The sequence below is a fragment of the Sus scrofa genome, chromosome 1, assembly GCF_000003025.6.
Source record: "Sus scrofa isolate TJ Tabasco breed Duroc chromosome 1, Sscrofa11.1, whole genome shotgun sequence".
In the NCBI taxonomy this organism is placed as follows: domain Eukaryota; kingdom Metazoa; phylum Chordata; class Mammalia; order Artiodactyla; family Suidae; genus Sus; species Sus scrofa.
In genome coordinates this window covers 229,008,474-229,023,806 of record NC_010443.5, presented here as the reverse complement: position 1 = coordinate 229,023,806, position 15,333 = coordinate 229,008,474, and the positions used below count along the sequence as shown (strand labels likewise).

Genomic DNA, 15,333 nt, shown 5'->3' with positions numbered 1-15,333 from the left:
AAGAATCCCAGATGAAATAAAGGAAAAAAAGAGGTCAAGTTCACTGACAACTGATCCACAATAGAACCTCAGAAAACCTTTTCTTAGCACCCTATTATACACCCAAATTATTTCATGTTACATCTACATTTACCCTAGACAGGGCTATCATTTCCATTTTTCAGATCCAACTCTGTTTACCATTTGGCTATAAATAGTATACTGGAAACAAGGATGTCAGCCTGTTTCCAGGAACTTCACTTTAGAATACCCTTTAGCAGATGCCAAGGGGAACATCTTCAAAGCCAATAGGATGTACATCATCTCTTACAATGTTTCCTTTCCATTTGTGTGTGGCTGTGGGACCAGTCTATACTAACAAAGATAACTATAAATGGCAAAGTTAAGAGTTTGCTCCTATTGATATCTGAATTTAGACTGCTTTGGATGGGTCACTGTAGTAAGTATATCTGAGTTTGTGCATGCATGTGGTGGATATCTGTATCTTGGAATTATTAATGGTGCAATATTACTATACTCTGTGATTACAAAGGGAGATTTTACTATTTATATTTTAAATTGCGATTAAAGGGGACTTTTCTGTAGAGCCTAAGGAAAAGAAAAACTTTTTTTCTGCTTTGACAGAATTACAAAATGCTTCTTTTCATTGAGATATTATGGCCTTGTGTTTATATGATTAATTCTTTCTGACCCAGGTTCCAATCGTATAGTTCAGCAGAGACGCTAATGATGCCATCTTCACTATTGGCAAAAGCTCCCCTTTCACTCCTGTTTAAAAAAAGAAATGTCTGTGTTTGCAACACTTTGAGGGGGTTGGTTCAAAAGTTTTTGACTATGTTAACAACACAGGTGAACATGGTCATTTGCTCTCAGCAGTAGTTAAACACTCTTATGCAAACATATGCCTGTCTTTAGTGCAAAGGGTTCTGAAAACTGGTTAGCATGAGAGCTCTTGGCTCCACACAAGTTTGTTTCCCATACCTCCAATCCTGGCGTTGAAAGCAATGCCAACTGTGCAATGAGAGTTGTTTGCTGCGGCAGCCACTTCTCCAGCACAGCGGGTCCCATGCCTGCAAGGAGAACACACACACTTTCTAAAGGAAGACACCTCATTCTTCCCAACTCAGCATGTCCTTGCCACTGCTCAGACTTCAAAGTGGCAAAGAATGTAGCACACTGTGGGTGTTTCTGGAACTTCCGATCCAAGTGGCACTTAGTCTGTCCATGGCAAACTGTTAGCAGTTAATTGTATTCTGTTTTGGATTATGTTCTTGTATGTTTATATGTTCTGACATTTTGAAATTAATCAATTTTACTTTTTATATTTAAATCCAAAATTAATTTGAGGTAGCTGCAAATTTACACCAATAGTGGTGAAAATTAAATGTACTGCAAAAATCGTATCGTATTCAAAGTTTGCCAATTTTAGAGTTACAGTTTAGAATTAAATCCTGAATAAGTTGTAATTCAAAGAATTTTTTCTTGTTTTTGTTTTGGAGGTAGTTGGCCACGACAGGGCATGAAGAAAGAAGTTCCAGGGCTAGGGATCAAACCTGTAACACAGTAGGGACCTAAGTCACAGCAGGGACATTCTTATATGTCTATTATTGATAACTTGCTTTCCCAACTGGGAAATCTCCTTAAAGGCTAAAAACAAATTGTATGTTTATTTGTATTCCTGAACTTTCACAATCCAGTGTGTTTAACCACCAGCCAGGAATGGATAATGGGCACTGGAAATGTGGCTAGAGTGGCCATACCTTAATTTTGTAATTTTTATTTAATTTTAATTAAATTTTAAAATATTCAATTATTAGAGAATTTAAGAAATGTGGGTATGAGAATATAAATCTAGGATCTCCAATGAAAATTTATCATCTCAAATAGGATTGCTAGAAATACACACTGGATTGCAAAGATCTTTAAAAAGAACATATATTCTTTCAAAGGACATGAAATAGCACATTACTAATTGTTTTATGTATCAATTACATGTCAAAATATTTCATTTGTTTGTTTTCACATTTTTACTGCTTCTTTTAAGCAGTGGTTGCCAGAAAAGTACACAATTTCTTTGAAAGACAGTCCCTATTATTTCTCACCACCATAATGTTCTTTGATCAGAAAAATCTTTTTGCTGAAAGGACTTCTAAGATCTTATAAAAGGTGGGCAAAGAAGTGTCAAGTGCAATGGATGATTTCTTTAGAAACAATAGCCTAACACAAAGAGAGCTGTTAAGAATTCTCAGGTAGAGCTGAGCCAGGACAAAAATGACTAACAGCCTGCCCTAGATACAGGATGGGGACAGGCCAACAATTGCCTTCTATTTCTTTTTGCTAATGAAGTCCAAAGTCCACCTCCCTTCTCTATGAGATGAAGGTATTTAGAAAGCTCTGAGATGTAAAAAGAGCTGTTACAACAACCAAAACAGTGATTAAAACTCTGGCCCCCAAGTTCTTTGTTAGTACTTTTTATTTTACAGCACATTTGACACACTCATCAAGGGATATAAATACCATCAGTGCAACTATAAACAAGTTGCTGCTCACAACTGAGGGGTACACACCAGTTTACACAAAAGAGTTATACCTTGCTTTTTCCACTTAGTAACGTCATGCATATCTTTCTATGTAAATATACTGAATCTATATTAATATTTCTATAATTATAATTATAGAAACATTTAACTATATCTTTATTAATACCATTTACACAGTTACTATTATTTTATATAATCTTTTAAAAGGTGTAAGTATGTATTTATACATATACAAATGGCACAGACATATACACATATGCCCATATACAGGTGTGAGTATACACACATGAACCACAATCCTTTTATTCCTGGAATTTTTTTTTTTTTGCTTTTTAGGGCCCCACCCATGGCATATGGATAGTCCCAGGCTAGGGGTCAAATCAGAGCTACAGCTGCCAGCCTACACCACAGCCACAGCAACTTGGGATACATGTCATGTCTGTTACCCACACCACAGCTCACAGAAACACTGGATCCCCAACCCACTAATCGAGGCCAGGGATTAACCCACATCCTCAGGGATACTAGTCAGAATCATTACCGCTGTGCCACAATGGAAACTCCTATATCTGGAAATTTTACCCACTTCTTACTAGTATTAATGAAACTACAAGGAATAGTTTTGTATGTATATAGTTTTATACAGGCTGGGACAAATTTCTAGAAGTGGAATTCGAGATCAAAATGTACAGAATATATTGTCAAATTATCAGCTAGGATGAAAGTAGTATAAGAACCTCAAAGACAGTAAAAGAATGATAAATATTATTACAAAACACCAGAAAAAGAAAGGCCATAAGCCGAGCTGAATGATAATATAAAGAATGGAGTAAATATCTGGATAAAAACCCTGTGTACATAAACCCCTATCTAAAAATTTTTCAATCTTTTTCATTATTGCAAAGCTGACATGAAAAATATATCTCGTTGTTTCCCTCTTTATCTCTTTTGATTACACTTGATGTTGTACATCTTTTCAAGTATTTATTAGCTATTTCTAGTTTTCGCTTTGTGGATAACCTTTTCATGACCTTTGCCCAAACTTCTTATTGCCTTTCATCATATCTGATGCAAGTATGTTTCCAGATGTTTTATTTGTAACATAACAATCTTATTTATGGCTATCATACACAGTATTTAATTTTGTACTTATAATTATCTTGCCCTTCTGATATTTGGTTATACCACTTTAATCATAAACAAAATGATCTCTTTTTGAAAGAAAAACCGTTTCTTTCGTAAACCCCAAGCTAAACTACTAATTTTCCCCTGAACATAGCAATTATTTACTATGATTCCTCATTAGTGTCTTATTGCATATTATTTCACGGTGCAGGTTATTTTATTCAAATGCCAAATTCCCTTTATGAGTCAAATGTCAAATTCCATTAAAAATGTTCTTATACTTCAGTATTATTAATGCAAGATCCACTGGATCATAAGGACATGGGTTTGTAATTCAGCTCTAGTTTATTCTTTGGCCCATGGTTTATTAAGAAGTATGATTTAAAATTTTCAAATGTAAGCAGGAATTATGTTTTTACATCAATCAATAACTTCATTACCTTATGATAAAAGAATATAATTTTATGCAGCAATTATTTGCATTTTGTGACTCACAAAATAGCCGAGAATGTGATCAACTTTATATGCATATACTCCAAATATCCATTATCTCAAGCTTATGTTGTGGGTTTGTTAATGTTCTTTGCAGTTCCATTGATTTTTATTTTATTTAGGATAGAATTATCAGATTTTTCTTGTAAAACAGTTTATATATTAACACTTTCTTGCAATAAAAATTAAAGGTATCTGCTTAATATTTAAATTATAACACCATGTGATCCTTTTACATTGAAATATTCTGTTTGTATTTATTATGTCTCATAAATAGAATGCAGTTATTTTTTGAAGCTAGGATATCTTTGTCTTTAACTCAAGAGTTAGTCCATTTGCAGTGGCTGCATCTATTCATGGATTCATGTTCATTTCTTATACTAGTTTTGATATTATGTATTCTATTATTCAGTGATTATTCTAGATATTTGATCATAGATACCTAGGATCATAAAGCCTAAACTTATTAACTTTTTTCCAAAACAACATATAGACTTTAGACTGTTTTAACCTTAAGTACCCACCTTTCGACATGACTTCCCCATAATCAGTTATACTTTGGAGTTTCTAACTCTAGAAATCTCCCATTGTTGTTACTACTTTAACAATCAATGTTTGTTTAGATTTACAAAGTTTTTCTTTATTTTTGTGGCTTCTATTTCCTTTTAGGATCAATCATTTCTTTCTGAAGAACATTCTATAATGGTACCATCAGAGAGGCTTTTGGTAGCCTCAGAAAATGACTTTATTTAACTTTATTTTACTCTTGTTCTTAAAAACTAATTTCACTGAACAGAGAATTCTAGACTAACAGCACTTCCAAGAAGCTATTCCACTGTTTTTTAATTTCCATTGTTTCTGGTGAGGAATCAGCCATCTGGCAATCTACTTCTCTGTGGATGTTTTTCATGTCTTCTTTGTCTTTTCTATTCTGCAGGGTCATTAAGATATTATATATATTAAAAAACCTTTCTTGGAATTCCCAAACCTGTAGTTTAATGTTCAAATTGTCAGAAGTATCAAGACTTAAAAGATTTTAAACTTTAAAAGCTAGTAGCTTTAAAAACTGCTTTTACATCATTCTACGGTTCTTCCTATCAGAAACCTAATTAAACATACATTAAACTTTTTTACACTATCTTTAATTGCACCTTCAGGCTCCTCATATCCTTCACTGTCTTGGCTGTGTTCTATGTAACTTGCTCAGTCCTACGTTTCACGTATCTGATCTTTAACCATGACTACTCTGTTATTTAATCCATTCACTCCATTACTCTATTCAGTTATATATTTTATTTCTTTGAAGCTCTTTTTCAAATCCATTTGGTTAATTTGGACAATTTTCCTTAAAAATACTTTTTAATATTTATTTCTTGATATATATGAATTATAGCTAATAATTCTAAATAGGTGAATTTAATTCTGCTATTTGTTTTTCCTACTCCTTGTTTTCTGGTGCTGTTTCCCCATGTGGTTGGTGAATTGTCCCACTTAGAATATCATGTTGTTTAGGTTGTTTAGGTCTTTATTAACGCTTTGCGAATAGTATGAAAAACACATTCTTTTAAAAGAGAATTTAAATTTGCTTCTACCACGTAATCTTGGGCTACACCAAATAGGACCTGTTCAACCATAATTTAAAAGCATACAAGTAATATGATTATGGGTGCAAATTCCTCAAGAGTAGTTAGTTTTTCTTAACAGTTACTGTTGATTTATCCTTTTTTTTTTTTTTTTTTTTTTTTTTGCTTTTTAGGGCCAAATGCACAGGCTAAGGGGTCGAATCAGAGCTACAGCTGCAGCTGCCAGCCACAGCCACAGCCACAGCAATGTGGGATCTGAGCCATGGATGTGACGTACACAGCAAGTCATGGCAACACCAGATCCTTAACACACTGAGTGAGGCCAGAGATAGAACCTGCATCCTCATGGATACTAGTTGAGCTGGTTACCCCTGAGCCACAATGGTAACACCTATTTACCCAGGGTGAGAAAGTTAAATACATACACTGTCTCTCTGCGTAGATTTCCTTTTTCTATAGTTATTGTACTGAGGATGGTACTTCATAAGTCCTCTTTTATGTAGAAAGCTTTCTCTCACCCCTTTGGAAAAGGCTTTGTCTTTTATCCGTGGACTTTTTAAAATCTAGGTTCTGGCTGGCTGGTATTGGTTGCTTACCTTGGGAAATGCGTAGAGTCCACCTACTGCCCATATAGATTATAGTTTTCTCAGAGAAATACTCTTGGTGTCCATTAGCTTAATAATGCATTGAAAAGTTCTTTAATATGCCCAAGTTTAGATACACTGTAGTAGGAGAGATTCAATCTAATATCTATTCACCATAAAAAAATGGAAGAAATAATTTGGTTCTGTATTTCTAAAGTGCAGTAAAGCCCTGCACACATTATGTGCTTCAACAATGTACAGTGAAAGATCTGAAGTAAACAACAGAGTGACTATTTTCCTTATAAAAATACTTCTGTAAAGATTTCTGTACAGGGCTGTACATCGTGATATGTGGACTATTTTGGGGAGTCAGGGAAGTCATACTCTACTGCTAACACATGTATTTTGAATATCAGTGAAATCATATATTGCAGCATACTGTAATTGAGGGTTCAGATTGCTAACTCAACTACATTTGAACAGCCCACTCTTCAGATGACAATGATCATTATTCCAAGTAAAGTACTAGTCATCTTTTTTATTTTTATATCGTACTTGGACTTTGTTTTGACATGGATTTAAAATAGATCATAGAACAATAGATATCATCATGACCTATTCAAGTGAACATGTTTCAATTTCTTCCCTCTCTCAAAGAACAAAGGGTGGTCAGCAAAAATATATTTATAATGTCAGTAAATATTAAAGTCACAAAACAGACAAAAGCTGTTTTTCAGATCTGTTTTTCTTTACAGATGACAGAGTATGAGCATTTAAAATGTTTTCAGCATAAAAAGAAACTTTTAGTAAATTTTAGTCCAGAAAACAACTCACTCATTAGATAACGCTCCAACCCACATGCACCTAAATAAGATCTTTATTAGCCAAGTCCCATGTAATATCCCTTGGAAAATGAGTCACCTATTTAGCTTTCTTACATATGTTTGCAATATTATTAAGACACACATTTTCTAAGACGTCTAGAAAATAACTCAATGACAGAAATTATAAGGGTAGATAAACCAATGGCTAAAAATAAACTGGACATCATCTAAAATAAAGTACACGTAGACAAACTACGAGTTAAAAATGCATCACTTTGCTGACTCTCTTAGGGATATTGCTGCCAAGGTTCGAGTAAGTGTAAAATGTTTATTATATAATTTTATGCGGATTAATCATTTTGGCTCTTAAAAGAGTGTTGATTTAAAAATCAAGTCTGCCTTTGTTCTAATGCTCTTTTTTTTTTTTTTTTTAACTCAAGGGAAAAAGATTTCTCATTTGCTAAAATCCCTATTCCCAACAATAAAGCACTGTAATTATAGGTCTTAGGAAGTTTTACCTTTGCTATATGATTGAAAAGATGGAAAATCAGATCAGAGAGTGCCTGTTTCTATAATACTGTGAACTCACACAAGTTAGGTGAAGTGAGTTTAGGATATAAATTGGTGGAGGCCATTACATCTTGCTAGGTAGAAAAATACTGCCTTTACTCCTTTGTTTGCTTTCTTCCAACCCTCTAGTTACACTGCACTGCATAGTGTTTTTGTTCATATGAATCAATGGGATGGAAATATTACCTCATTTGAGGTTGACCATGGATCTGAAGATGTAGACAAGCTCAGTAACAAACCAGAGATGCTAGGATACATGCAAGAGGTCTCCCATTACAACTACTACTACATTGCTTGAAAGTCAAAATTATACTTGTATGGAATCAAGCAATGGTAAACTGGAAAAGAACTATTTCCTACTGCATCTCTTTCTTGGAACAAACATCTTCAGATGTTCCTGGATTCTGTCAGCCCTCACCTGACTGTATCTATTCCCTTTGTCATGGGGTATGCCCATTCTCCTTGGCTTGTTTTGATTTTGTTTAAATCTGAGTGAAGATCTTCCATTTGAGTCTGCTCCAAGAGTCCCCTTAGAAAGGGAGAGGAGAGCAAGAAATAGAGATGGTGTGAGGTGTTCTCTGATATTTCACTAAGAACTGCTGTTTCTGACTGCTCAGTTTGTTCTTGATAAAGTTACCACTTTATGTTTACATCACACCCTCCACTTCTCAAAGTATGTTAACCTCACCTGAATCTCACTTCAACCCCCTGTGAAGTAAGCGAAACAGACATGACACCTCTCATTCTACAAATGAGAAAATTTAGTTAGTCAGAGAGTGATTGAAAGGTATAAACTGTGACAGGACAAAGACTAGACCTGGGTTTTGGGGGCTTTATCACTCTTCACTCTTCCAGTGAGACTCACAGGGGCCCATATTCCTAAGTCGTTAAATGATGGCCAAAATTTCATTACTTCTTTGCCTGCTACTTGATACTTATAAGATAGAGAGGCAACTTTATTTCTTCATTACAACCAATGACAACATACTTCTTAATATATTTTGTAGAATCTCCATTATAAATTATTCAACTTGAGTTGTAAGGATGAAATGCTGGGAATCTTAAAAACAAAAACATGAGAAGAATGGAAAATAGGTGAAAATGTATTATAACCCTGACTTCAGCAAAAATCTTAAGATACATATTAGGAGAAAAAAATAGTACTTTTTTTTTGCCACACCTGCAGCATGCAGAAGTTCCTGATCTAGGGATCGAACCCAAGCCACAGCAGTGACAACGTCAGATCCTTAACCAACTGTGCCACCAGGGAATTCCATTTTTTTTTGTTTTGTTTTGTTTTGTTTTGTTTGCTTTCTTTAGGGCCGAATCCACAGCATACAGAGGTTCCCAGGCTAGGGGTCAAATCAGGGCTACAGCTGCTGGCCTACACCACAGCCACAGCAACACAGGATCAAAGCCACATCTGCAACCTATATCATAGCTCACTGCAAAGCAGGATCCTTAACCCACTGAGCAAGGCCAGGGATCAAACCCACAACCTCATAGTTACTGGTCAGATTCGTTTCCACTGTGCCACAAAGGGAACTCGGATTCAATTTTAATAAGAAAACAAAATCACACACTACTTTGTGGTGATTAGTTTTTTTGACACAATTAAAATAATAGTTTCTGATCTGACTATAATTATACACAGTCCCTGAAATTTTTTATTATATGAATATGAAATTTTTTATTATACTACAATGAAATTTGGGAAAACTCATTCAAAATAATTGCTATGGATTGAATGTTTCTCTGCACCCCATCCCCCATTCACACATGGAAACCCTAATCCCAATGTGACCATATTTGGAGAAAAAGCCTTGGGGAGACAACAGGTCACCAGACTGGTGCTGTCATGATGGGATAGGCGCCCTTATAAAGAGAGACACAAGCTCGATTCTCTTCTCTCTCTTCACCAAGTACAAGGGAGCCAACTCCAAGCCTAAACCAAATCTGCCAGTACCTTGATAATGGACTTCACAGCCTCCACAACTATGAAAAATAAATGTTGGGTAAGCCACCCAGGCTATAGTATTCTGTGAGAACAGCATGAACTAATACAATGACAAATAAAGAGATACATAAGATGATATTGACAGACCCTTTGATAGCCTAATATTGAAAGATGAACTTAAACTTTGACAGTTTTTATTCTTATCAATACACATTGTCTATCCTCTTTTTGGACCTCAGGAACAATACCAGGAATAACATGAACAATATTTAAAGATATTAATAAAGTTAGCATTTATCTTTTTTTCCATTTTATATTCTTGAGGAATGATAAATGGGAAAAAGACAGTCTCCTTAGCAAGTGTGCTGGGAAAAAGAGACAGCTGCATGAAAGTCAATGAAAATAGAACAAACCCTCACACCATGCACAAAAATAAATGGCTCAAAGATTTAAACACAAGCTCAAAATGGCTTAAAGATTTAAACGTAAAACAAGACGCCATAAAACCCCTTGAAAAGTACATGGGCAAAACATTCTCTGACAATAACCAAACAAGTGTTTTCTTAGGTCAGTTTCCCAAAGCAATAGAATTAAAAACGAAAATACACATATGGGACCTAATCAAACTGAAAGTTTTCAAATAGGAAAAGAAAGAAACAAAAAATGAAGACAACCTATGAAATGAGAGAAAATAGTTTCAAATGATGCAGCTGACAAGGGCTTAATCTCCAAAATGTACAAATAACTAATACAACTCAACAGCAAAAAACCCAAATAACCCAATTGAAAAACAGGGAGAAGACCTAAATAGACATTTATCCAATGAAGACATATGGATGGCCACAAGCACATGAAAAAATGCTCAACATCTCTAACTATTAGAGAAATGAAAATTAAAACTACAATGAGGTACCACATCACACTGGTCAGAATGGCTCTTAATAATAAGTCTTCAAATAACAAATGCTGGAGCGAGTGTAAAGAAAAGGGAACCCTCCTACACTGCTGGTGGGAATGTAAATTTGTACAACCACTACGGAAAACAGTATGGAGGTACCTCAGAAGACTAAATATAAAACTAACATATGATCCAGCAATCACATATCTGGGCATATATCTGGACAAAACTTTCATTGAAAAACATACATGCACCCATATGTTCACTGCAGCATTATTCACAAGAACCAAGACATGGAAACAACCTAAATGTCCATACAGATGGATGGATTAAGATGTGGTACATATATACACAGTGGAATACTACTCAGACATAAAAAAGAACAAAATAATGCCATTTGCAGCAACACAGATTAAACTAGAGATTCTTATACTAAGTGAAATAAGTCAGAAATAGAAAAACAAATACATTAGGATATCACTTATATGAAGAAGCTAAAATATGGCACAGATGAATCTATCTGCAGAACAGAAATAAAATCATGGACATAGAGAACAGACTTATAGTTGACAAGGGGGATGGGGAAGGAGTGGAATGGACTGGGAATCTGGGGTTAATAGATACAATCTATTGTATTTGGAGTGGATAAGCATTGAGTTCCTACTGTATACCACAGGGAACTATGTCCAATCACTTGTGATGGAACGTGATGGAAGATAACATGAGAAAAAGAATGTACATGTATGTATAATTGGGTCATGTTTCTGTATAGCAGAAATTGACAGGACATTGTAAATCAACTATAACAAAAATTTTTTTTTAAAGCTAGCATCCATCAAATGCACCGAAGTATAGCAGCTAGGTTGCAGGCAAGGAAATAAAATGAAAAATATACTTAGAGTAAGAAGTATTAATGGGTCACAACTAAGCATTAGCATCAGATATGTCATTCAAATGACTAGTAAATATTTTAAGAATTTTTCTTTTGGAATATTTCTTTTGGAGGGTTTAAAGTATTGTTAGTTTGACACACTTATGTATACATACACACTAGTTCAAGTAAATACTGGTGAAATCTGAATAAAGTGTATAAATTGCATTAACATCAATTCCCTGGTTATGATATCTTACTGTAATGATATAAACTGTTACTATTCAGGGAACTTAGGTAAAGGACTTCTATTTTTGAAACTCTGTGAGTTTATAAAAAAAAGTTTAAAAAATCATTGTTGTTATGAAGAATTCATACAGTTATTTGTAATACTGGTTGTAATTCAAGAACTCAGAACACAGGGAGCACCCATTGTGGCTCAGTGGTAACAAACCCAACAAGCATCCATGAGGACATAGGTTCAATCCCTAGCCTCGCTCAGTGGGTTAAGGATCAGTGTTGCTGTGAGCTGGGATGTAGGTCACGAACATGGCTCAGATCCCACGTTGCTGTGGCTGTGGTATAGGCTGGTATAGTTGTGGCTCTGATTTGACCCCTATCCAGGGAACTTCCATATGCCATGGGGGTGGCCCTAAAAAGACAAAAAAAGTTAGAACAAAAAATACTGACAATAAAATAAATAAGTGGTCAATAAACTGCTTTAGAAATATTTCTTCACTTCTGAATGGAGCTGGAGGAATCAGGCTCCCTGACTCCAGACTATACTACAAAGCTACAGTCACCAAAACTGTATGGTACTGGCACAGAGACAGAAATATAGATCAGTGGAACAAGATAGAAAGCCCAGAATTAAACCCACGCACTAATCTATGACAAAGGAGGCATGAATATATAATGCAGAAAAGAAAGCCCCTTCAATAAGTAGTGCTGGGAAAACTGGACAGCCACGTGTAAAAGAATGAAATTAGGGAGTTCCCATCATGGCCTAGTGGTTAGTGAATCTGACTAGGAACCAAGAGGTTTTGGGTTTGATCCCTGACCTTGCTCAGTGGGTTAAGGATCCGGTGTTGCCGGGAGCTGTGGTGTAGGTCACAGATGCGGCTCAGATCCTGCATTGCTGTGGCTGTGGCATAGGCCGGCAGCTACAGCTCCAATTAGACCCCTAGCCTGGGAACTTCCATATGCTGTGGGTGAGGGCCTAAAAAGGAAAAAAAGCCCCCCCCCCCCAAAAAAAGGAATGAAATTAGAGCACTTCCTAACACCATACACAAAAATAAATTCAAACTGGATTAAAGACCTAAATGTAAGACCTGATACTATAAAACTCTTAGAGGAAAACATAGGCCAAACACTCTCGGACATAAATCACAGCAACTCAGATCCACCTCCTAGAGTAATGACAATAAGAACAAAAATAAACAAATGGGACTTAATTAAACTTAAAAGTTTCTGCACAGCGAAGGAAATCATAAACAAAACGAAAAGACAACCCACGGAACGTGAGAAAATATTTGCAAATGAATCAACTGATGAGGATTAATCTCCAAAATTTATAAACACCTTCCACAGCTCAAAAGCAAAAAAATGAACAACCCCATCAAAAAGTGGGCAGAAGATCTAAACGGACAATTCTCCAAAGAAGACATACAGATGGCCAAAAAACACATGAAAACATGTTCAACATCACATATTATTAGAGAAATGCAAATCAAAACCACTATGAGGTACCACCTTACACCAGCCAGAATAGTCATCATCAAAAAGTCTACAAACAGTAAGTGCTGGAGAGGGTGTGGAGAAAAAGGAACCTCTATTGCACTGTTGGTGGGAATGTAAATTGGTACAACCACTGTGGAAAACAGTATGGAGATTCCTCAGAACACTAAAAATAGAATTACCATTTGATCCAGCAGTCCCATTCCTGGGCATCTATCCAGAGAAAACCATGACTAGAAAAATGTACTCCAGTGTTCATTGTAGCACTATATACAGTAGCCAAGACATGGGATCAACCTAAATGCCCATCTACGGAGGAGTGGATCAAGAAGATGTGGTATGTATACACAATGGAATATTACTCAAGTCATTAAAAGGAAAGAAATAATGACATTTGCAGCAACATGGATGGACCTAGGAATTATCACAAATGAAGCCATTCAGACAGTGAGACATCAACATCAAATGCTATCACTTACATGTAGAATCTAAAAAAGGACACAATGAACTTCTTTGCAGAACAGATACTGACTCACAGACTTTGAAAAACTTATGGTTTCCAAAGGAGACAGGTTGGGGTGTGGGGGGATGTACTGAGGATTTGGGATGGAAATGCTATAAAATTTGGTTGTGATGGTCACTGTACAACTATAAATGTACTAAAATTCATTGAGTAATATATAAAATAAATAAAATTTTAAAAAAAGAAGTGTTTCCTCACCTCTGCCATTTTCCCTCTTCATTAGCCTCCCCAGTCTAGGAAAATACCTTATTCATTGTTAACTATGCTACCCACATCTAAAGCAAAGAATAAATTCTTGGTTTATCAGAAAACCTAGGTCTTTTACCTCACAATAATGTTGCATGGAATGATGAAGTACATAAAACCCATGGCAGATTAACAGACACACACAGCTGTATATAACAGACATAACCAATAAGGACCTACTATATAGCACAAGGAACTGTACTCAGTATCTTGTAATAATGTATGAGGGAAAAAAATCTGAAAAAGTATATAATTATTTTTTAGATATACAATATATATAAAACTGATTCACGCTGCTGTACACCTGAAGCTAAACATTATACATCAACTATATTTCAATTAAAAAACACCTCACAGCAGGCAGGTATGGACGGGTGTACTTATAGTCCTGACCAAGTTAGGAACCAGCTTCTTATCTTATGGATCAACATAATGTCAAGGCACTAGGTATGAGAGATCCCTTTGATGAAATATACTAATCATGACGATGAAAGAAGCCCTTTTTCTTGGCTCCCTGGTTAACAATCTAAATTTCCTCATCATGTTTTTGGCCTTTTTTGGGGGGGGGGGTGCTGCACCCATTACATATGGAAATTTCTAGACCAGGGATTTATTCCAAGCATCAGCTGAGACCAACACATTTTAACCCAATACACCGGGTTGGGGAATCAAACCCATGGTTCCACAGTGAGCCAAACCACTGCAGTCAGATGCATAAACCACTGTGCCACAGCAGAAACTCCCTTTTGGCTCTTCTTTCCATGTGTCGATTAGTTTTCTATGTGTTATTTGAGCTTATTTCTGTGAATTCAGAGTGTCCATCATGGATCACTGGGGATTCTATGATGCCATTCCTTCCCCACTGGAACTAGTAAGAGCCTACAACCCTACTCTTCAAGCTCCATAAGCTCATATTCAAAGGGTTCTTTTCAATCTTAGAAACACAGATCTACTAGTTTTTACATCATTTGGTTAGGAGCTTGGGCAATAGCCTGATATCATTTTCCACCACCAATGAAGGAATGAGAAATACCCCTTGACTAGGAATATTCAGAATTAGTCATTCCTACTGATTCTTTTTAGGTCTGTTCCTAGTGAGCTGGGAATCAAGTGTTTTCTCTTAATAGTTCGTAAATGTGGATCCAGAGGATCCAACTCTTCCCTGGAATTGGAGGCTACAAGGTGATGCCCATCTTTTCCACTGGACTTCATTGGGCTAATTACTACCTGCAATTCCAGAACATAGACATAGATACTTTCTTTATAAACAAGCAATGAACTCTGATAAGAATGCTATTATTTTCTTGAAAATTATCAAATTATCTACCAAGAAATATTTTAGTTAATATTAATCTCATAAGTTCCCATGTGCATAACTGTGAA

General features: G+C 35.6%; 1 protein-coding gene across 5 annotated transcripts in view; it reads right to left on the bottom strand.

Moving 5' to 3' along the window:
• PCSK5 (proprotein convertase subtilisin/kexin type 5) overlaps window positions 1-15,333 on the bottom strand; it is a 453,468-nt gene that overhangs the window by 284,248 nt on the left and 153,887 nt on the right. For all 5 annotated transcript variants that reach the window (XM_021065005.1, XM_021064998.1, XM_021065022.1 and 2 more), the window contains exon 6: window positions 982-1,070. In XM_021065005.1, the coding sequence (XP_020920664.1) occupies window positions 982-1,070 (89 nt within the window). The remainder of the gene's footprint in view (window positions 1-981; window positions 1,071-15,333) is intronic.